General features: G+C 43.2%; 2 protein-coding genes across 5 annotated transcripts in view; one reads left to right on the top strand and one right to left on the bottom strand.

Moving 5' to 3' along the window:
* The window catches only part of cntln (centlein), an 82,129-nt gene that overhangs the window by 9,047 nt on the left and 51,263 nt on the right, over positions 1 to 21,819 (top strand). For all 3 annotated transcript variants that reach the window (XM_087136578.1, XM_087136579.1, XM_087136580.1), the window contains exons 15-31: positions 56 to 247; positions 837 to 955; positions 1,172 to 1,297; positions 3,024 to 3,124; positions 3,500 to 3,674; positions 6,670 to 6,844; positions 7,396 to 7,490; positions 7,870 to 7,999; positions 8,435 to 8,537; positions 8,832 to 8,963; positions 9,558 to 9,703; positions 10,090 to 10,221; positions 10,613 to 10,741; positions 11,322 to 11,419; positions 12,395 to 12,503; positions 13,027 to 13,182; positions 15,605 to 15,790. In XM_087136578.1, the coding sequence (XP_086992704.1) occupies positions 56 to 247; positions 837 to 955; positions 1,172 to 1,297; positions 3,024 to 3,124; positions 3,500 to 3,674; positions 6,670 to 6,844; positions 7,396 to 7,490; positions 7,870 to 7,999; positions 8,435 to 8,537; positions 8,832 to 8,963; positions 9,558 to 9,703; positions 10,090 to 10,221; positions 10,613 to 10,741; positions 11,322 to 11,419; positions 12,395 to 12,503; positions 13,027 to 13,182; positions 15,605 to 15,790 (2,304 nt within the window). The remainder of the gene's footprint in view (positions 1 to 55; positions 248 to 836; positions 956 to 1,171; positions 1,298 to 3,023; positions 3,125 to 3,499; positions 3,675 to 6,669; positions 6,845 to 7,395; positions 7,491 to 7,869; positions 8,000 to 8,434; positions 8,538 to 8,831; positions 8,964 to 9,557; positions 9,704 to 10,089; positions 10,222 to 10,612; positions 10,742 to 11,321; positions 11,420 to 12,394; positions 12,504 to 13,026; positions 13,183 to 15,604; positions 15,791 to 21,819) is intronic.
* LOC110985893 (uncharacterized) overlaps positions 19,525 to 21,819 on the bottom strand; it is a 28,456-nt gene continuing 26,161 nt past the window's right edge. For both annotated transcript variants that reach the window (XM_087136613.1, XM_087136612.1), the window contains one exon: positions 19,525 to 21,718. In XM_087136613.1, the coding sequence (XP_086992739.1) occupies positions 20,672 to 21,652 (981 nt within the window). In that variant the 5' untranslated portion in view covers positions 21,653 to 21,718 and the 3' untranslated portion in view covers positions 19,525 to 20,671. The remainder of the gene's footprint in view (positions 21,719 to 21,819) is intronic.

The raw sequence follows: 21,819 nt of genomic DNA, 5'->3' as shown, positions 1-21,819 counted from the left end.
ATATAAAAGGCCTCTTCCAAGAATTATCTGAAGATTATTGATTCTAATATTGCAGGTGTCGTCAACACCCATCAAGGGTTCATTGAGACGATCTCGGTCTCTCTCCCCTCGTAGACCTTACAGCTACCAGCCAGACCCTACCATGAGAGATGAGGCTGAGGAGATTGCATTCAGAGACTTCAAACCTGGAGAAGAACACATCGCAGACAGGAGAATTGCCGATCTCAGGAAACTGCTAAAATTGAAGGTACACGATCAATTTGACGGACCCTAACTTCACGTTAAGCAAAATTAACAATTATCCAAGTAGAGATCAGTTGGTAATAGAACGACATCTGTCTAATAGAAATTCATTTTTTTGATATTGTAATTACCGTTCACTAGAGTGTCCTTGTGTCTTTAGCTTGAGAACTACAGTTTACACTTCCTCAGAGAGTCCAAGGTCGCAACATCCTCACTTCCACATGGATTACTTTACACCTATATCTTTGTCATTCCATCAGCTTGGAATGATAGATTGAAGTCCTTGTTGCTATGTAGGGAGGCAATATTACCTCTCTTGTTGCACTACCCAGAGCATCTCTGGATGACAGTGTACACATCCCTCCTCAATCTGCAGCAATCCACTACCTCGTCCTACAGGATTGTGATGACAAAGGAGCCTATGAGCAATTTCTCATCACTGAGCTGCTCAATTCTCACAATTTGGTCGTGAACCCATATTTTACCATTCAATCGTAGGACTTGTGTTTTCCAGCTTTCTAGCAAATGCTACCAGAGATTTACTATCGAGGTACTTCTCTGTTGCAATGTATTCTCCCATTATTTTCCTTCAGAATAGTGAGTTGGATGAGATGCGGAGTGCCCACACAAGACGATTAGAGAGACTGAAAGCCCTTCAAGCCAGCTACAATGTCCTGAAGGAACAGATCAAGACATATGATGCTGAAGAAAGGTATGGAGAAGTAGGCCTCATACATTTGCTAGAGAAATTGGTACATTGGTCATTTATTTGGCAAAACTGCAACATTTGTAATGTATGATCAGCAAAGCCATCTGCTCTTTCTGGAATACGTAGAGTTTCGGATCTCTCTCCTTTTTTGATTGCTTTACTTCTCACGTTGTAAGATCTGGCTTGTAAGTTTGGCAGGAATTGTTTACTTTTCTGAAGGGATCCTCCCAAGAAGAAGAAAGGGCGTCGTTCAGAGCCACGCAAGCTTCAGAAGGAAGATTCAGATGCTGTGTGGAATGAACTAGCTTACTTCAAACAGCAGACAGTCAACGTCTTGCAAGAACGGTAAGCAACAAGGAGGTTTCCCGGTTTGGCAATGCTGTCAGCTCAGTAGTGGTTGATCTTGATTGCCCGGTAAGCAACAAGGAGGTTTCCCGGTTTGGCAATGCTGTCAGCTCAGTAGTGGTTGATCTTGATTGCCCGGTAAGCAACAAGGAGGTTTCCCGGTTTGGCAATGCTGTCAGCTCAGTAGTGGTTGATCTTGATTGCCCGGTAAGCAACAAGGAGGTTTCCCGGTTTGGCAATGCTGTCGGCTCAGTAGTGGTTGATCTTGATTGCCCGGTAAGCAACAAGGAGGTTTCCCGGTTTGGCAATGCTGTCAGCTCAGTAGTGGTTGATCTTGATTGCCCGGTAAGCAACAAGGAGGTTTCCCGGTTTGGCAATGCTGTCAGCTCAGTAGTGGTTGATCTTGATTGCCCGGTAAGCAACAAGGAGGTTTCCCGGTTTGGCAATGCTGTCGGCTCAGTAGTGGTTGATCTTGATTGCCCGATTGGCTGTTGTATGGAATCCATGTATAAACTTTTCACCTCAGTGCAGAACCGTTGTGGACCCCAGATACTGATGTGTTTGTTGGGATTATTGTGGATTTTACAATTGTTGATATCAGATTCTGGTTATGTGAAGATTTAATCTTCAGGTTTTCCTTTTTTCGCTTTAACCACTCGGTGCCGGGATTCCTGGTACCGGAGACCTTGGGTTTGTATGCATAGCCGGGGTGCCCGAAATCGGACAAAGGAACTGGGCCTGGTAACAAAAGACCGTACTCAGAACAAAAGACCGAGCTACTAAGAATTGCCAACATTTTTCAGCACAGAGTGCTGGCATTAGTGGAGGTAATCGGTCATTGTTTCGAAAGAGCGTACCACTGCTTGCAGCATTCAGTGCCTGCGGATTATCAGCAGGGACAAAAGTCTCCAGCATTCCAGCGATGAGCGATACAGTACCGCTGCAGGCTAATCTAGCCGCATTTGAAAAGACACCAGTGCCATTCAGCAACGCACTAGGCCAGTTTCGGAACAAAGGCAATTATGCAACACCGCATAATTGTGGGATCTCTTTACTTTGCGGCAGGCCTGGCTGCAACTCCTGGGCGTCAATGTAGGTTGCCTGTCGGATTAAAGTAGCCACCAGACAGTCATATGTGTGAGTGTAAGCCTCCAATAAATGAACTTTTGAATATTTTAAGAATTTTGAAAACGGAAAATCTTGAAAAGCGCCCGGAAACTCGTCCTGCATTTGTGAATTCCACCTGGCAGGAAGTGGTTAAACAAATATATCCAAGTAGCATACTCACAAGATGAGCTCTGCTGCCTGGTATAGTTTAATACTTTGTATGAAGCCATAAACCAACCAATTAATCAATAACCAGAGCCTTTAATGAGATAATGTAAGTCTTGTGAGTCGTTGAAAGCCTTAAACAGTCGCAGAACTTATCCACTCTTGTAACCTGTCCCTGGATGTTTTGTGGCTTTCTCATCCTTTCCCTTATACCTCACTCATGCCAGTTGCATCATTTTGCCTGGTGTACTTACACTCGGGTACTGCTCTTGATCAAAGATGTGTCAGGTTTGTGCTCATTCTGTCGAAAATTGGCTACTGCACTCAGTGCAGTTTGCGCTTGTAATGCAGAGTGCACACCGTGTTAATAATGTTTGGTCTTGTCAGTGTGCTACACAGTGCCCTGGATTTCCTGGTCAGATAGCCTGACACAGTTTTGCTCTTCCTCTTGTAGAATGAACCTCCATGAGGAGCTGGATTGCTTGCGAGTCCAAACAGCATCTGATGCCACCACCATCAAGGAATTGACAGCATGTCTAGAGAAAGAACGACAAGGTCAGGTCTTTGTTAAACCCTTCTCAGAGCTGTAAACATCATATGAACTAGCACTGTACAGTTAAAAAACATTGAAGCTTGAATGTTGATGTTCTGGAAGGAGAGTCTCGGTCAGGCTGGTGTCATCTTAAGCCAAGAAGGAGCCTGTATAGCAGTTGAACCCACTCTAACCACAAAACCCCTGCCCCACCCAAGCCACCCATCCATCTGCATTCCATCTCACCCAAGGCCAGTTCAGTCTGTTGTATCATCCAAACATGGGAAGTCCCTTTCCTTTTCTGGTGCTTGAACCTTATCAAAGTTTGACATTTTTGATCAGTATCATTTCGAAATGGTCGCCTCTTTTCAACAAGCTGAAATGGATTCTTTGTTCAGAGTTGGAGGGGCAGTTAAGCCAGCTGCAAGAGGCAAACAGACGTGAGAAGACAGAGCGAGACCAGGCCTTGGAGCTCAGAGACAAGGTCAACGAGTTGCAGAGATTGTTGCAGAGACTGGAGAAAGAGAAGGATGGATTGACGAGGGACAAGAGCCGACTTGAGACCGAGAATAGGTGACAATTAATAATCATCATTTTTTTTACTTAACTGTGGCTATTCCCAAATCCATCAAAATCCTTACCTGCAAATCACGTCAATATTCACTGGCTATGACTGCCCCATGCTTTGCTCTAGAAACACTGCTACAGTGGAGGTCAGGGACACACCCCAAGCAGTGCCAAGTTAATTCTTTGATCTACAAATAGTGCACCCTTCAGTTCACTCTTTTTTGAGTCCATACCAATAAAGTATGGCATCCTTCAAAGTCCTTTGTGTAGAAGGGTATCATTGGCATGTTGACTGACTCAGAAGTACACTAAGGGAGCAAGGCTTCAAGTGTTTTGATAGGGTTATGACCATTCAGCCTGCCCAATGTTACTTTTGTCCAGGTATAAAAACATGTCATTCATTTACTATACATGGTTGGATTCTGGTGGATTCAGGTCAACTTCTTGAGCATAGAATTGAAGTTTCTGGAAAAGCCTTGGAAGATTGGAAAATATTGTTATGGTCATGTTACAGTGAATGTGGGACCTAGTGAAAGAATTATAGTGGACATGGATGTGAGCTGTGGGGGGAGGGTGGCAGTACAAGTCATTTACAGTGAGGTCAAGAGAAGACCACATCATCAGGGAGGGAATGCCAACCTTAACCCACATGGAGTAACCAGTGGGATTCAGCACAGGGCGCTAGAGGTGGGAGGTGAGGAAGTACCCTCAGTGATCAGGTAGGGAATGCCAACCTTAACCCACATGAAATAGCCAGTGGGATTCAGCTCTGGGCGCTAGAGGTGGGAGGTGAGGAAGTACCCTCAATGATCAGGTAGGGAATGGCAACCTTAACCCACATGGAGTAACCAGTGGGATTCAGCTCAGGGCGCTAGAGGTGTGAGGTGAGGAAGTACCCTCAGTGATCAGGTAGGGAATGGCTACCTTAACCCACATGGAGTAACCAGTGGGATTCAGCACAGGGCGCTAGAGGTGGGAGGTGAGGAAGTACCCTCAGTGATCAGGTAGGGAATGCTAACCTTAACCCACATGGAGTAACCAGTGGGATTCAGCTCAGGGCGCTAGAGGTGTGAGGTGAGGAAGTACCCTCAATGATCAGGTAGGGAATGGCAACCTTAACCCACATGGAGTAACCAGTGAGATTCAGCTCAGGGCGCTAGAGGTGTGAGGTGAGGAAGTACCCTCAATGATCAGGTAGGGAATGCCAACCTTAACCCACATGGAGTAACCAGTGGGATTCAGCTCAGGGCGCTAGAGGTGGGAGGTGAGGAAGTACCCTCAGTGATCAGGTAGGGAATGCCAACCTTAACCCACATGGAGTAACCAGTGGGATTCAGCACAGGGTGCTAGAGGTGTGAGGTGAGGAAGTACCCTCAATGATCAGGTAGGGAATGCCAACCTTAACCCACATGGAGTAACCAGTGGGATTCAGCTCAGGGCGCTAGAGGTGGGAGGCGAGGAAGTACCCTCAGTGATCAGGTAGGGAATGCCAACCTTAACCCACATGGAGTAACCAGTGGGATTCAGCTCTGGGCGCTAGAGGTGGGAGGTGAGGAAGTACCCTCAGTGATCAGGTAGGGAATGGCAACCTTAACCCACATGGAGTAACCAGTGGGATTCAGCTCAGGGCGCTAGAGGTGTGAGGCGAGGAAGTACCCTCAGTGATCAGGTAGGGAATGGCAACCTTAACCCACATGGAGTAACCAGTGGGATTCAGCTCAGGGCGCTAGAGGTGTGAGGCGAGGAAGTACCCTCAATGATCAGGTAGGGAATGCCAACCTTAACCCACATGGAGTAACCAGTGGGATTCAGCACAGGGCGCTAGAGGTGGGAGGTAAGGAAGTACCCTCAGTGATCAGGGAGGGAATGGCTACCTTAACCCACATGGAGTAACCAGTGGGATTCAGCACAGGGCGCTAGAGGTGGGAGGTGAGGAAGTACCCTCAGTGATCAGGTAGGGAATGGCAACCTTAACCCACATGGAGTAACCAGTGGGATTCAGCTCAGGGCGCTAGAGGTGGGAGGTGAGGAAGTACCCTCAGTGATCAGGTAGGGAATGGCAACCTTAACCCACATGGAGTAACCAGTGGGATTCAGCACAGGGCGCTAGAGGTGGGAGGTGAGGAAGTACCCTCAGTGATCAGGTAGGGAATGGCTACCTTAACCCACATGGAGTAACCAGTGGGATTCAGCTCAGGGCGCTAGAGGTGGGAGGTGAGGAAGTACCCTCAGTGATCAGGTAGGGAATGGCAACCTTAACCCACATGGAGTAACCAGTGGGATTCAGCACAGGGCGCTAGAGGTGGGAGGCGAGGAAGTACCCTCAGTGATCAGGTAGGGAATGGCAACCTTAACCCACATGAAATAGCCAGTGGGATTCAGCTCTGGGCGCTAGAGGTGGGAGGTGAGGAAGTACCCTCAATGATCAGGTAGGGAATGGCAACCTTAACCCACATGGAGTAACCAGTGGGATTCAGCACAGGGCGCTAGAGGTGGGAGGCGAGGAAGTACCCTCAGTGATCAGGTAGGGAATGGCAACCTTAACCCACATGAAATAGCCAGTGGGATTCAGCTCTGGGCGCTAGAGGTGGGAGGTGAGGAAGTACCCTCAGTGATCAGGTAGGGAATGGCAACCTTAACCCACATGAAATAGCCAGTGGGATTCAGCTCTGGGCGCTAGAGGTGGGAGGTGAGGAGGTACCCTCAATGATCAGGTAGGGAATGGCAACCTTAACCCACATGGAGTAACCAGTGGGATTCAGCACAGGGCGCTAGAGGTGGGAGGCGAGGAAGTAATCTTAACCCTAACCCTCCTGAATCCTTCACCTGTTGGAGGATTGAGGAGGGTTAGGGATAATCCCTTTTGACCATTTTTTTTTCTTGGTCTTGTCATCCAGGTCAAAGTGGCCAAATATACCCTTGCTTGTCAGAAGAGTTCCATTTGTGGATTGTAAATCAGTTGATTGATGCAGTTTTGTCCTGTTTGTGTCAACAAATAAAGGTCCTTAAGGATGGGTGTATCCAAGCAACGAGCCGTTGAAGCCCAGAAAGAATCCAAGATGCTAGAACTCAGAGGAACTATCAACCATCTCAAGAAGAAGCTGAAGTACCTCAAGCAGAGGCAGAGGCACACGGTGGGAGGGATGTCATTCAGAAGGAGTAAGATGACCAAGGAGGTCGGTATCATCTCGGAATCAGTTGAAATACCACAGCAATTGCAAAGTGTATTCGACGTGGTGCCTGTATTGTACTCGATATAAATGTCTCAGTGCTTCCCAATTATTACGGAGTTGATCCATGACACCACTTATGGGTAAAGACAAAGGATGTGAAGAGGCAATCCTAATTAGGGAACGTTTCAAAATTACAGAAGGCGGTATTTACTGCAGTACCGCTGTTTTTTGCGGTACCAGCATTAAGCCCTTTCGGGTAACTAGTGTGGTGCCGCTAAAAAAGACAGTGGTACCACAGTAAATACCGCCTTCAACAATTATGAAACGCTCCCTAAAATGTCTTGTCCAGGAACACAAGCACCGTGACCCAAATTTGATAGGGTTTGAACTCATGTACTACCTGTGAGTTTATGGTAACCATTGACCTATGGAACTCTGCTCTGCTTCACCACAGTCTCCCCATCCATACGAACAATATTTTTGGACAATCAAAGTTGTTTTTTCAAACATGATGTATTGCAAAAATGTTTCCCCCCCGGTTGTCTGTTCCTCAGCACCAGGCTCTTCTGAATCGATCAATACAAGAAATGAGCTCCATTTTCCCTGGGTTTGGCAGTGACGACTGGGACGAAATGAATAACTCCGACAGGTAAAACAGTCAACACATTTTGATCAGTATTTTTTTCAAAATGTAAGGCTGTTGACACTAAATTTTGTTGTTGCATTGAGAGGTAGCCAGTAGGGTTTATTAATTTTTTTAAAAGAAAATTATGGTTGTAAATGTGTAAAAGGATTATAGACACAAGCTCTGGATATTTTAATTCTCACGAGAACAAGTATGATCAGGAAACAAACTCTGTAGAAAGAGTGTGTCATGTTGCTTTGTCATCTTGTATTACAGATCGTTAGTCTTGTAATCATTTTTGCTTATCACCCCAAGCCGGAATTGTGGTATGGTTAGCCTGCTTTGAGGAGGATTGGTTGCACTTAAATTTGTATTTTTAATGTTTTCCGTTCCATTTTATCAGTCCGAAGGAAAGTACCTCCCTTGAAAGTTTGGGCCAGCAGATCGTGGAGACATCTCGCTCTGAGGATATGTTCCACACACCAAGACGAAGACGTAGGGGCTCTGACAAATTATCACCATCTGCAAGACAGGTAGGCCTGGCTGAGATAGGTTGATCAGAATAATTGAACTATTATCTCAGAAACAAAATGATATCTTAGGTTGTCGTTGCGATGAGGTTTTTGATACTGATTAAGCTCAACATGCAGATAAGCTTCTTTTCACAAAGACCCCAAGGAATGTGTATTTTCACTTGAATTGAATCAGAAGACTGATTGTCAGAACTTGTCCAATGAAAATAAAGGCATTGCATTTAGATTTGTTCACTGACATCTGATGATGAATCTAATTCGAATCTAATTCAAACTAGTTCAAAGAAATTAGCTTTTTTGTTCTAAGCACATAACAGGTTTTGAAAGTTTAATCAGTCTCTAATAAATTGATTGAATGATTGATTTTTCAACGGACTGTTCATTCTCAATAGGCTATCTGATCACAGAGTTACAGATTACCATTTTTGTATTTAGCTCTTGTCTATTCAGAAACACCTGCGTCGGATGGCCCAGGCATATGAAGACAACCCCGTCAGAGACGTCATTCTGAAGTCAGTAGCGACACAAACAGAGAGAGGTATATTTTCTTTGCGCAACAATTTTTCCTCCCCAAATTTGCCAGTCACATTAAGAATAAAAACAAGGTAAACTGTCCATAGAACAAGCTATATTAAAATTGACCAAATGCTCTTAGGTGTGGGTAGGCTTTAAATTCTTTTTCAAAGTGTAAAATCAGCTCTAAAAGTTTCATAATTTGAGATAATTGTCATTCCAGGGTCTGATGAAAACTTGAAGAAACATTTGAGTTACTATGATTTTGATGCCTTTGTCCTTATTTAATATGATGTGAACTTGCTGTGTTCCCATTTAGTTCTCCAAGCTAGTATGATTGATGCTGGCGTTGGTGAATACCTCATAAATGATGATGTTATAAGCAGCGTGACACCTAACTCCACAGCTAGTTGTAGCACCATGACGGATAATACTCTCACAGAGCAATCAGGTATGGAGAATGAGGATTCACATTTTTACCCTTCTGATTGGACACTGAAGACTGGATCACACAGAATCAGGGGTGAGATTGGTCAGGATTTTCCCTAATTTCAGGATTTTTTCCATCTCTTTCAAAGTCTGGAAAATCCCATGTTTGCTGTTAAAATGCTTTCATACGTAAAAGTTGATGTAGATCACAAGCAAAAGGTATTTTGGGGAAATACGTTTTTACACCCTACGCTATTTATGATTTTTGGTGGATGTTTTATTTTCCTTCAATCTCACCTCTGCAGAATGAATTCAAAAGCCATTTTTAACTTTAGCATCCTGATAGCAATGGGCATCATGAGGATGTTAAGTGTTATAGGTTCCTATTGATTTATACTATGCAAGATTCATTCTAAGGCCTTTAAGTCAAAAGTGGCTCTGGTGACTTGCGGCTATTTTATTAGGTTCGGTCAACATTTGGTCTTGTCCTAATCATATCATGTGTTTTGGCTGTGGCTGTTGCTTTGTCAGTGGCATACTATTGTGACAAGCCTTAGCCAGTACCCTAGTCAGACATAGCCTCATCCAGCAACTTGTTGCTTACCTGTTCTTGCAGACACTGAGCTGAGAGATGTTGGTACCTCGCCTCATGTTCCCCTGACCAGATTGGCTCGCAACATCAGTCGGAGGTCACAAGGGGCAGGCGCCAGTGGGCCTTCCCTTGCCAGCCTCAAGCAAAGAGTTACCTCACTACAACAACAGGTGATCTAAAACATCAGGGAAATCTGGTTTACTTCTTCGGCACAAAACCAAGCCAAACTGTGTGATGTGTTTATTCTCCATTTTTATATATTTCTTGATATTTAATTCCTAATTTTGTCTGCATTGGATAACATAGTACACCCATATTTTGTAAGTTAGCTTTTTAACGTCACCTGCTTTTGCCATTTGAAATGCTATTAGATTGAAACCTTGTGCTGCTGAGTAAAGGTAGAGATGAATATTTTGAAGGACAGAATTTCTAAAGAGTCTGTGGTGGAATGTACCGGCAGTGCCACATGTATTCATGAACAACAAAAGTTTTTATGTACACAGCCATAGAATGTTAACAGAATAGGTAATGAACTCAGTCGCTATGTCTTGTCAAGGTGTCCTTGCTGAAGGAGTCTAAGACGTCCTTACAGCGGACTGTGACTGAGCAGGAAGAGTTGACAGAGCAGCTACAGTCAGATCTTAACCTGGCTAATCAACGCCTCAAGATGTCGAGACAAACCGTCCAGGTAGGACCCCAGCTAGCTCCATGCTCCCCTTGACTAGATAGCTACACAAAGCTATAGTGTCAGGTCAAGGGTGACCTGGATAATAACTACCCTTGACCTGACACTGTAGGCTGTGTGTGCCATATGCAAGAAGAAAAAGCAGGAAATAAGCACTGGATTTGTTGTAGTTCAGTTGAATAGCTTGTGGCTTGAATACAGACTGGACGTCTTGTGTTGGTCTTTTGTAGGTCGTAAGTTGTCTCGACTACAACATTGGTCAAGGTCATCAGTAAGCTTTGAAAGTGTTGATAAAAAGAATTATATCGGTAAAACAAATCCCATAATATTAAATTCTGACGTTCACCCCTGCCCCCCAAAAGAGGAATTTATTAAAGCATGTTTTGGTTGGCAGAGGTTAACCTCTGAGCTGGAAGAGAGCAACCAGCAAAGGGCACTGTTTGAGAAACAGCTTGAGGAAGGAGAGACAGAATTCAAGAAACAGGCCGAGACGGAACGCAAACAGATAGAAACCAGACTCAAGGTTAGTCCAGATTCGTCCAACTCCCCGATAGGATACACATTCGGTCACTACCAATGTTATAGCCAAATGGTTTAAAACATGTCTGAATCGATAAACAGAAGGCCTTCCATCCCTGTGCCACTCACATCCTTTAAGTGAAAACAAAAGTTTGAGGTTGAGAAGAAGAACTCTTGGAAGTAAAATCTGATTTAAACCTCGTGGTTGGGGAAATGATCCAGGGACAGTGAATGTGGAAAGTGCAGAAAGTATCTGTGTACAAATCGAACTTGGCCAATAAAATAGAGAAATAAACGTCTAATTTTAAGTTCAGCTGAATACTAATTTTCTTTTTTGTTTGCTATAAATGAGTAAGCAACAGTTGAATGTATGTAGAGTTGCTTACATACTAAGTATTTCTGTTGTGTGGAACCTTGGACCAAACACCTTAAGTTCATGTCCCTAGTTTATTTTATTTTGTTGTGTGGAACCCTGGACCAAACACCTTAAGTTCATGTCCCTAGTTGAAAATAACTGTAGGTTATTTTGGGAGATATTTGGGAAACAGTGGAAAGGTTTATGCAAAGATTTTCTTTTTTATCAGGCTCAGTCAGGTGAGGTGTCTCGTCAAGCTACTATCATAAAATCCCTCAAGGCAGATTTGGAGGCAAGAGATGTAACCGTGAAAGCTCTCCAAGAAAAGTAGGTAGCCATTGCTTTATCTGTATTGTATTGAAATGACTTTCAAATCTTTGTCAGTTTCTAAGAGATGTGTATTATTAGGAACTGCATGGTGGTGAGCACCATTGGTTTTTACGTTGTCTCAACTTGCTATCTTTTATGTGGAAAGGCTTCAAGTAGCACCATGCGAAGGAATGTTATGAGTATGTGTGGTTCTGAAAACAACCAGGAGTGTCTCTTGATGATGGATTGAGCACGCAGTCCGAAACGTTGAGTATACTCCTGGTTCTTTTCAGAACCACACCTACTCATAAGAGATATGTTCCTTCGCATGGTGCTACTGCAAGCCCCCCCGCCTGTTGCTGTCTTTCACCATGAATAGCCTGAAATTCCATCTTGCTAATGGTATTCGACTGTGTGTTCCTAAGACAACTCGTCGTTTCAGACAGTCTTTCATTCCAAATGCCATCCATGCTTTCAATAGCAATGTAAAAATGGTACATTTTACGTTTTCATTGTTACTGTTATGTAATCTATCGTCTACTAAGCGCTTATCCCACAGTAGCGTCTTAAAGGAGTTGTTTATGGGGGTTCCAGCGCTCCTACTGCTTTCTGTTTCTTTTTAAATATCTCTTCTTGGAATGCCATTCAAAAGTTAGGCTGTAGGAATGTCTTCAGTAATTGTATGCTTAGTATCTTAAACGTACTGTGATTTTCGGTCATTTTGAGCTTGAAGTGTATTGTGTCAGTTTGTGACTATTTTTTTACCATTTGTATTTTCAAAATATTTGTTAAGTTTTTAGTTTTTGATTGTTGTAATATACCAGTGGAAAGTAAATTTCTGTTTTTTACATGGACTAATAATAATAAATGAATGACTGAAATGAAATGAAATAAATGAATTATAAGGAAATTCAAAATAATTGAGTATGACGAACATTCGGAGCTAACAACTGATCGTGGGAATTAACTCTGTTCTGTACTTCTTGTCCTCAGGGTCAGTAGACAAGATAGAGACATCAGTCAGAAAAGGTCACTGATCGATGATCTGAAAGCTCGAGCCAGATCCATTGACAGCGATAACAAAGCAGCAACAAGGGCGACGGTAAGTGATAGTATTTAAAGATCAATCACATTGCTTTGATGTAAAATGGTTATTTAACACGGAATTGGTCATTGTTAGTCATATCATGACTAATTTGGCAGCTTCTCTTCACATTTATAAAAAAAAATCATCAACTTTGGAGTTCAGTTCCTCCGCAAGAATGCTCACTCTAAAAAAAACATGTGTTGATGAGGACGGCAAATAGATCTAGTGATTTGATGATGTCATAATACGGTTCAAGTCCCCCTGAGTTTCTTGACCTTACGGCTGTGCTTTATAGTTCAAGAGCAGAGAAAAAAACAGGTAAAAGTATAAATTTAGGGGTCTGTCATTTTTCACAAGCGTACAAACCTTATGCCTGAAATTCATCTGGACCTTACAAGGTCACCTGCAAAAATCTGTTGCAGATACCCTTTAAAATGTTGAGCAACATCATAATGGCTAGTGTTGTCCATTTGCTTTGTGAATAGGGCTCAATGGATCACTTGATGGCTTTAAACTTTTCCAACTTGGTTATGTTCAGGAAATACTGGAGGACAGAATCACAGCTTTGACTGAGACAAACGAGAAGAGGAGAGTGGAGATTGACTCTATCAGGAAACAGCTGTCCACTGTCAGCAAGGAGAAGCGACACTATGAACAGCTGTACATGAAATGCAAGACAGAGCTGGACAGGAAGGTAATAGAGTATAACACTTCCATTAGACAGGTGTTATTGGTCAGTCAACACTGGTAAGCTTGATGATTGAATGGTAAGACCTCTGCAGCAAAAAGCAGGTTAGAGGTTCTAGTCCCACCCAAGTACATTTGTTCAAAGTCCGGAACATATAGTTAGTAAGAATTACACCACTGAAGGACAAAGTCCTGTGTGAATTAGCGCTATGTGCTGATGATGTGTCACAGTGTTTGCTGCAGTGCATGGCGGGATAGAATAGGGGTCGTTGTTGTGTTGTGCATGGCTGTCCAAAAGACCGATTGCACCTGCTGAATCACGTGACCTGTAGTGGGTATCAACCCCATAACAACGTGTGTTTTGAGTGTTGTTTACATATACAAACAATACAGCCAAGTTGCAGTGTGGTACCCAGCACATCAGTAGTCTGAGTATGGTACCTACCGTTGGCTTTATTTTTGGTAAATGATACTTATGAAACACTTTGCTTTTGGTGGATGCTGTGTTCGATGATATTTAATACCCACTATAGGTCATGTGACTTTGCAGGCGCAATCGGTCTATTGTATGCCATGAGTAAGGGAAATGGCAGATATATGATCGATCACAATAAAGTGATGAGGGCAATCTTATTCCTTGGAAGATTTAAAGTAATTGATACAAAAAGACAGCCATTTGAAAACAGGGATAAGTGTACTTGTTTACGCTTCTGGCAGTGTAAGGCAATATAAACTAATCCAATTAGACACCATAACTGGGGTGGCGCCGCACTCACACGCACATCCTTCAGCTCGATGCGAGCGTGCATTGGCAGATCACGACACCTTATTGATCAAAGTGGCATGTAATGCAGTCATACCACCTGTCCATGAGCATTGTACCGCTGCAGTAATGGCCCCTTATACTGGTTGGTGAAGTACACTATATGCACCGATGACCTCATTCTATCTCATCATGCACTTTGGTAAATATTGTGATTCATCAGTAGTACAGATGGCTAATGCGATCAGCCTAACCGTTAACTTTCTCCTCCAGATAGATGTGGGAGACTGTCAGCTAATTTGAATAAATTCTGGTAAAAATTCAGCCTTAAACCTAACAAAGTTGGGAGGGGATAGGGGTAGAAACACCTGTCAACCCTGGCTGTGAGATGGCCCAAAAAGCCTGTCTCGTGGCAGTCATTCTATAAATTCAGTCTCAAGAGGGCGCCATACTATCAGCCTTTCCACTTGGCTCCAAGACCATGGAATTAATACATCCCTTGCATCTTTGAACGGGGTCTAAAAATGTGACTTTTTTTGTCCTTGTTACACGTGACCTGAGTAATTTTGGAAATATCTCTGAAATTATTTCTATTTGTTTGGCAGGTAATTTGCATTAATTAATCAGAAGAGAATGCGTTCTGAACTTATAAAAGCATATGTCAGATGTGACAGGGAGACAGACAAAAATGAACCCCTAATTTATAGAATGGCCCCGTCCCTTCACAAGGCCATTCATAAGTAACAGGGTGAACACTGACAAAAGAATGCATTTGTCACTGCTCATGTGAATGGCTTGTGAATTGGCTTAACCATATGCTGCGGGGTCTAAATTGAAGTTGCATGACAAGTTCCCGCGGGATTTTCAAGATTTTTCGTTTTCAAAATTCTTCAAAAATTCATAACTTCATTTACTGGACGTTTACGCCCACATGAATGACTGTCTTGTGGGTACTCTAATCTGACAGGCAATCTCCATTGACGCCCGAGTATTTCAGCCAGGCCTGCCGCCTTGTAAAGAGAGCCCAGATTGTGCGGTGTTATGTAATTTTCTTTTGTTCTCAAAACTGACCCAGTGTGCTGCTGGTGTCTTTTCAAATGTGACCAGATTAGCGCACAGCAGTATTGTATTGCTTATCCCTGAGGCGCTGGAGTGCTTTTGTCCCCAGTTGTAATTCGGTCGCACTGATTGCCACAAATAGTGGTATACTGTTTCAAAACAATGATGGATTACCTCCGCTATTGACAACTGAAAAAATGTTGGCAATGCCCAGCAGCTTGGTCATATGTTCCGAGTATGGTCTTTTATTCCAAGGACCAGCTCCTTTGTCTGATTTCGGGCACCCCGGCTTTGCGTATAAACCTAAGGTCTCCGGTACCAGGAATCCAGCTCAAAGTGGTTAAGACTGAATGACTCGTGATGGACTTTGATGGACTTACAAGGACTTGTGATGGACTCGAATACAGCACTGACTCTTGGTCTTTTAGGGATAAATAATTGCAAACACTCAAGTGTCTTTTGCATCCTAGATCAAGGATTTGTGTCCCCCCCACCACGCACCTTGATTTGCTAAATAAACCAACACTTTTTGAGACCAGCTGTTTTGGTAAATTATTGGAACGTTTTCTGAGTTGTTCCCTATTCCATAATGTTGCACACTATCCAGGTAAAGTCCTTACAAGATGCTCACGTCAAGCTAGCTGAGGCAGAGACCATCTCCACTGAGCTAGAGGTGACTGCTGGACAGCAACTGAAGCAGCTTGCGAGGCAGACGGAGGTGGCCTTGGAAGCAGCCCAAAGCAAGCTCAAGAAGACTCAGGCACAGAACGCTGAACTCCAAGACTTCGTCAAGGTAAGTCAGAGTCTGGCTTTGTTATCACTAGATGTCAAACCTTTGTAGACAATCACATTATGCTCAAAGCGCTTATATCTCTGGTTAAAACTTGGACTCTTATGTATTGAGTGGTCTTACTTGGGCCCACACTAGCAAACTAGTCTCGCTTTGACCAGGGTCCATTTTTATTGAGCTGTTTAGCAAAACAGTTGTTTCCTAGATTCTCTTAATGATAGGTATTAGTTTAAAACCTATCAGCCGCTTCATGTCATGTGATATTTGGACTGGTGAATTTCTATGCAGTGTTTGAAATACTTGGATATGGCTTAAAGTTACACACGAGGCCATTATATTGGTAACAGCCACTTCATATAGTGTTATGGGAAATGTCAAGCCGCAGCTGCATGTAAGTTCTTTGGACTTGGCCTTATCTGTGCTGACTAGAAGCACCTGCTCAGTGACAAAGACGATGCAGGATGATGGAAAGACTTTTAACTTGGCTTCCATTACAAGCGTGAAGACTGAACATAGCAGCAGAAGTTGGTTGTATATGTGAACCTGCTGCGCATGCAACAAGTTCCGATCAAAATGATATTGTTGCTTTGTAAAAATAGGCCATCTCATGTACTGTGCCAAGAGCATATTGCAAAGGCAATCATTTCAAATCAAAAACCAGCAAAGCTGAATTCGTAGTAGCAAAGAGAAAGGCTTTCCCACACTGGGCCATTATGCCAACACCCATGCCATGACCCAACAAGTTTTCAGGCATATCGATTAAGTGGACTCTACACCAAACTTGTGCAAACTAACATTAACTTGTATCAGGCATGGGAATCTTTCCAGTTTTTTCACCTTCAAATTTATAGTCTTCGAGTTCAGTGTAAAAATGGAATAAAATTTGGGGGGAAAGTTGTAGGGGGTAAATGTTAGTTGACCACTCGACGCTCAAAACTTCCCTAAAGCGTAGTGAAATTTGTTCGTTGAAACAATTCTATTAACATGACGCTTCGGGACCTTTCGAAATGTACGAGGAACTAATTTCACGGATTCCCACAAAACCTGAATTCTCTTTGCGTAACCAAAGGAGGGAACCAGTGAAGAGTGCTGTCGTGAGCTCGCGCTTCGCCACAGCCACTTTGAGTGAATGCCCGGTGTCCACAAAAATCTGACCCCGTAAAAATCAGACTCTTACCTGTTATTGGTTAATTCCTGTCACATGACTGGCCATTCTCCTAATTATCATACATACGCATGCACATTACTCTGAATGGGTCCGTATTTCATAGAGACATAAATTCTTGGCAGCACTGCGAGGCTCGAGGCTGCATGACCGGCCAGCCATGTGCAAAGTGGCTTTTTGAAATTGGTACATGTTCGTGTACTGTACATAGTTGAAGTGCCGTGCTGTACGTAGGTACACACATGCAGTCAGGAAACAACATTGAAATCATGGCAAAAGGAAAGGACTTGAAGTTCGTTGAGCGGGGGGCTGCCGATCCGAAAGAGATTGATCTCTTAGTAAAAAACCTGTGGAACTGGTCGTGGTGTGACAAATTATTTTATAGTACTGGCTGAAATGGAAGATGAGCATGAGGTGGGCGACTGCTTTCGTAAGCTTTACGACCCTGGAGAAGCATGGTGTGAGTGGTGTTGTGTTCATATCAAGTACAGTACTTCCGGAGCGAAAGCATTGATACAGCATGCAGCTAAGTACTAGAAGCACCGCAAACACTTCCATGAAAGAAGAACAAACTACATCACAGGTTTTACAAGTCCAATTAATTATTAAAACAAAATCAGAGTAATTTTTAAAAAATGAGAAATGTCCTTATAATTGTGAAGATTTTGCTTCAATAAATTAGAAGCAAAGGGGCCGTGAATTGCCTCAGATTGTACCATAGAGCATCTACAATCCAACATTTCCCCTTAAGCCCCGGACCCTACGCCGTAAAGGCTTTGCGCTCCATGCTCGCAGTAGTCTCCCCATGATTAATTTCATCACAAAATATTTTCAGGTTTTTGGGTTCATGCCCATTCACATGCTTGATTGTATTGTTTTTCCATAGAAGACAAATGCACAAATTAACAGATATTTAATAAACCCAATGGTTGAAGAGTTGAGGAATCTAAGAATTAAGGGTGACATACACATGTAGCAGTCCCGAAGAAGTTTCACACACAACAACAAACTTTCATCTATTTTATGGATAAAAACTAATATCACTACAGTTTTTTGAAATTGTAACATTTTATTTGCAGAGAGGTATACATTGTTGGTGTATGAAATACATTCTTTTATTTACAATAAGGGGCAATCTTATTTACATCTTCAATAATGATATTGATGGAATATCGTACCAGTTCATCGTAGTGCATAGACACACTTATCTTCCCGGGCTATAAAAATAGATACATGCGAACAGCTCTAAATAGAAAAATCTAATTTTAATGTTGCATGTTGGCTAAAATAAGGAGTCAGCATTGTGAAACTAAGTTAAAAGAGCAGTGACAGACACTGACAGAGCTATGAATTTTCAAGGGAGTCAACAGGACTGAAGGCTTTTAAGCAGTGAACCATGGTTTGTATCATTGCAGAGTAAAGGAACTTGAGATTTTATTTTGTAGTGCATTGCTGAATAACATTAATCAAATGGAAGAGGTTTTAATCTCCCTCTGGTAGTAAATCTGCCCTCAAAGGGGCTCCACAGAATAAGTTGAGAGGCTGATTTTCAACAGCCATTTGATGGCTGTGAGTCGATAATCACCCGACCACTGTCAACAGAGGGCCTCCTTCAGCAGTCTCATGCAGAGCTGTTTATAAAGTGAGTAGTGCCGACTTTTGAACCAATATGGCCATGAATCATGTGTGCACTGACATGCATACACCTGCCTGTATGTTTCCAGCAATGGTGACACTTATGTTGCAACTGTCTCTATATGTGGCTCTGGTCTCCCTTGAAGTTTTATCAACTGCTCAAGGAGTGTCAAGACAGACCTACATGTACATGTACCCTTTGAGTTACCATGCATGCACATATTGGTGAGATAGAAGATGTATGAAGACTTTGTATCTTAAGTGCATGTTTGCGAGGACAGACCATACTCTCATAAGGCTTCACAAATTCATTCTATTGGTTGCTTGTGGCCTATTGATTCTAATTTCTTGTGCTCTGATTGGCTCAGCTCGTCATCATGTGTACAGGTGGAAATGGAGGCTGCTTTGTGCAAATGTTTGCATCTTTATAATTGAGTGCATCTCTTGTCGTATATGTAGGTTATCAGGATATCAGCAAGTTGAAGTTTTTTTCACCCGTATCTGAGTGACGTACATGTACAATCAGGGGCCAATTTCACGGCAAAAAATGGGCACTTACCGGAGCAGAAAATTCTGCGCTTACGCCAAACGTTTTTCACAGGTTAGCAAGGAATTCTGGCTTGTACGCATTCGTACATCCCGTAACTATGGATTCTGTGCTTAAAGGGTTAGCACAGCATTTTTCTGCTTGCTCGGTTAGCACAGAATGGAGATCGTAAGCGCGGAATTCTGTGGTAAGTAGCGCCATGATATTGGGCCCTGGCTGTTTAGAATGCAGCGTACATGTATACACTGGCATCCATTTTGTGTCCTAAAATTGAGCCACTTGCCACAACTTCATCTACTACTCATACTTCATCGTAAGACACTGCAAGAAATTGTTTTCATTAAAACAACACTCGACACAGTGATCTACAGTTTTCAATTCGAATCACAATTTGGACTGAAACATGGATATGCACTACAACTTTATCCTCTTTACAATATTTACAGTTTTCAAAAAAAATATTTACATATGGTTAATCTTCAATGCTCTCGTTAAAAAGTTGTTAATGTTGAGCAATAAATAGTTATCCCTGTGTGTATTGACAGCTCAGAATCATATGTTATGTTTTAGTCAATAATTCAAGAATAATCACTCCATCTCTAACACACCCTGCCACAGGATTCCAATATTTTTTGCAGTAAATGGTTTCAAAGAAGAAGTACATCCCTGCTGATAAATATTTTTATGGTGAAACAACTGAAGCTGTAAATCAGGCTAATGATGTGTTTGGAATGGGGGCGCAAATGTTTACATTTGCAATAAAAGTTAAAACTCTGACCCAAATAACATCCCAATGTGTGTCCCCCCCCCAACCGAGGCGGCATTCCTGGTCAGAATGAGGAGGCTTCTCCCAAAGTCATAAATCAGTCTGGCTTTGGCCCCTCAAGCCTCTCATTAGACTTTCATTCTTTGGGTGCTACCTGACCCAAGAGATGCCCTAAAAGAATGTTTGCTTCATACTCAGGAACAGACCCTGTTCACCCATCTTCAGAATGTCTGGAAACACTGTCCTAGGCTTGGGATTTTGCCCCAGAGCATGGTAACGCCCCATTTTGAATTCCGTTACCCTCCTTAAAAAGTTTGCAGTCAGAAATTCTTGGTAAACAATGCAGAAAGGCCGCAGGGCCAGTCTTAGGGTTGATCCCTCGCTCTGATCTTTTGATATCAAAGTTGATCTTTTGTTCATAGAAAAGCTCCATGCAGCCAGTAGGCATATGCAGTGTAAATAAGAGTTCTGTGTAAAATTCAGGTCACATTTAATGAAAGAACAATTTCACAGTCAATTTATTATTTTTGTGATCTTGATACCTTCTTCTGTGTGTCACTCACTGTTTTTTCACTAACTAGATGCTTGAGAGAAAATGGTTGGTAAAAGTAAACTTAAGTACATGTCTTATGTAGGCCATTATGATTTAAACAGAAGGATCTTAGAAGGAGATGTGATGTACTAAATTAGTATCCATTGCATACCCTATATTTCAGGAGATTGGCCTGTTCCTAGCTCTATGGTTTTACTGAAGGTCTTGATATTTTGTGATTAAAGATTGTACAGCATGTAGCCTGAAAGCCAAAAGTCCATATTTTCAAAGTATACCTTCGAAATTTCGATTCGTAACCAGATTTGATCTCCGGCTCGACAGTCTTTGATAGCAAGAAGGAATCCTGAACCTGTGATCAGTGGAGAGAAGTTGTGCATCAGCTGAAATCGTCCACCGATGTAATTTGTGGCAATCTGCAGCACATAGGTCCCTGACTCCCCAATGGTGTACCGAGCCACTTCCCAGTCAAAGTACCCGCCAATGCTGGTCACGATGTTGTAGTCGATGCGGAAAGTGCCAGCAGTGTGCGACACAGTGTTCCTGACCATGAATTCAGCTTTAGGCAGGCCTGGGCCGGGTGTCCCCCTTTCACCTACGAACCCTTTTTTGCCCTGGACCCCCCGCGGGCCCCTAGGCCCTACACCAGGTGGTCCAATCACCCCCTTGGATCCTACTGGCCCTGGTTCCCCCCTCTCTCCTTGCAGGCCCTTTCTGCCCTTCCTCTTGGTCCCATTCCCCCCCTTAATTCCTTGCAGGCCATTTATCCCTTTGGCCCCAAGGAGCCCCTTCGGCCCAGCATCTCCAACCTCCCCAGTGTCCCCTTTGAATCCCTTGTCTCCTTTACCTCCCTGGTTCCCCCTGGGTCCTGCTTCACCTAGAGGGCCCCTCAGTCCTTCCCCGCCTGCTTGTCCCTTTGGACCCATCTCTCCCATGTCCCCCTTAATTCCAGGGGGCCCTACTATTCCTTTGTCACCTCTCTCCCCATCCCTGCGCACTCCTTTCTGCCCTTGCCTCCCCGGCATTCCCTTCCGTCCTGGGTAACCGGGAAAACCATCTTCACCGGGCATGCCTGCATCGCCAGGGCAACAGATGTCCGATGTGTTGAGGTCTCTAGATGTAGACTCTGTCTCCTTTGGTCTATCGGAGAGCAGAAGGAGAAGGAGCATGGAAATCACGAAGAGATGATTGGTTCTTTCCATTGTAGATCATCGATACCTTGAAGCCTCAATCTCTTCCTTCAGTTACAGACTGGCCCGTAGCTTGTTCTGGCAACAAAAAGCAACAAGAAATGGAAACATACTTAGAATTTGAAAATGTCATGTTTGTGGCAGTCATTACGAGTTAGAAAACCTTGATTCCACTGGGC

The sequence above is a fragment of the Acanthaster planci genome, linkage group LG05 (genome assembly GCF_054643075.1).
Source record: "Acanthaster planci isolate LZ-2023a linkage group LG05, COTS_SCS, whole genome shotgun sequence".
Classification (NCBI taxonomy): domain Eukaryota; kingdom Metazoa; phylum Echinodermata; class Asteroidea; order Valvatida; family Acanthasteridae; genus Acanthaster; species Acanthaster planci.
Note: the sequence above shows the minus strand (reverse complement) of the source record. Positions and strands in the feature narration are given on the sequence as shown.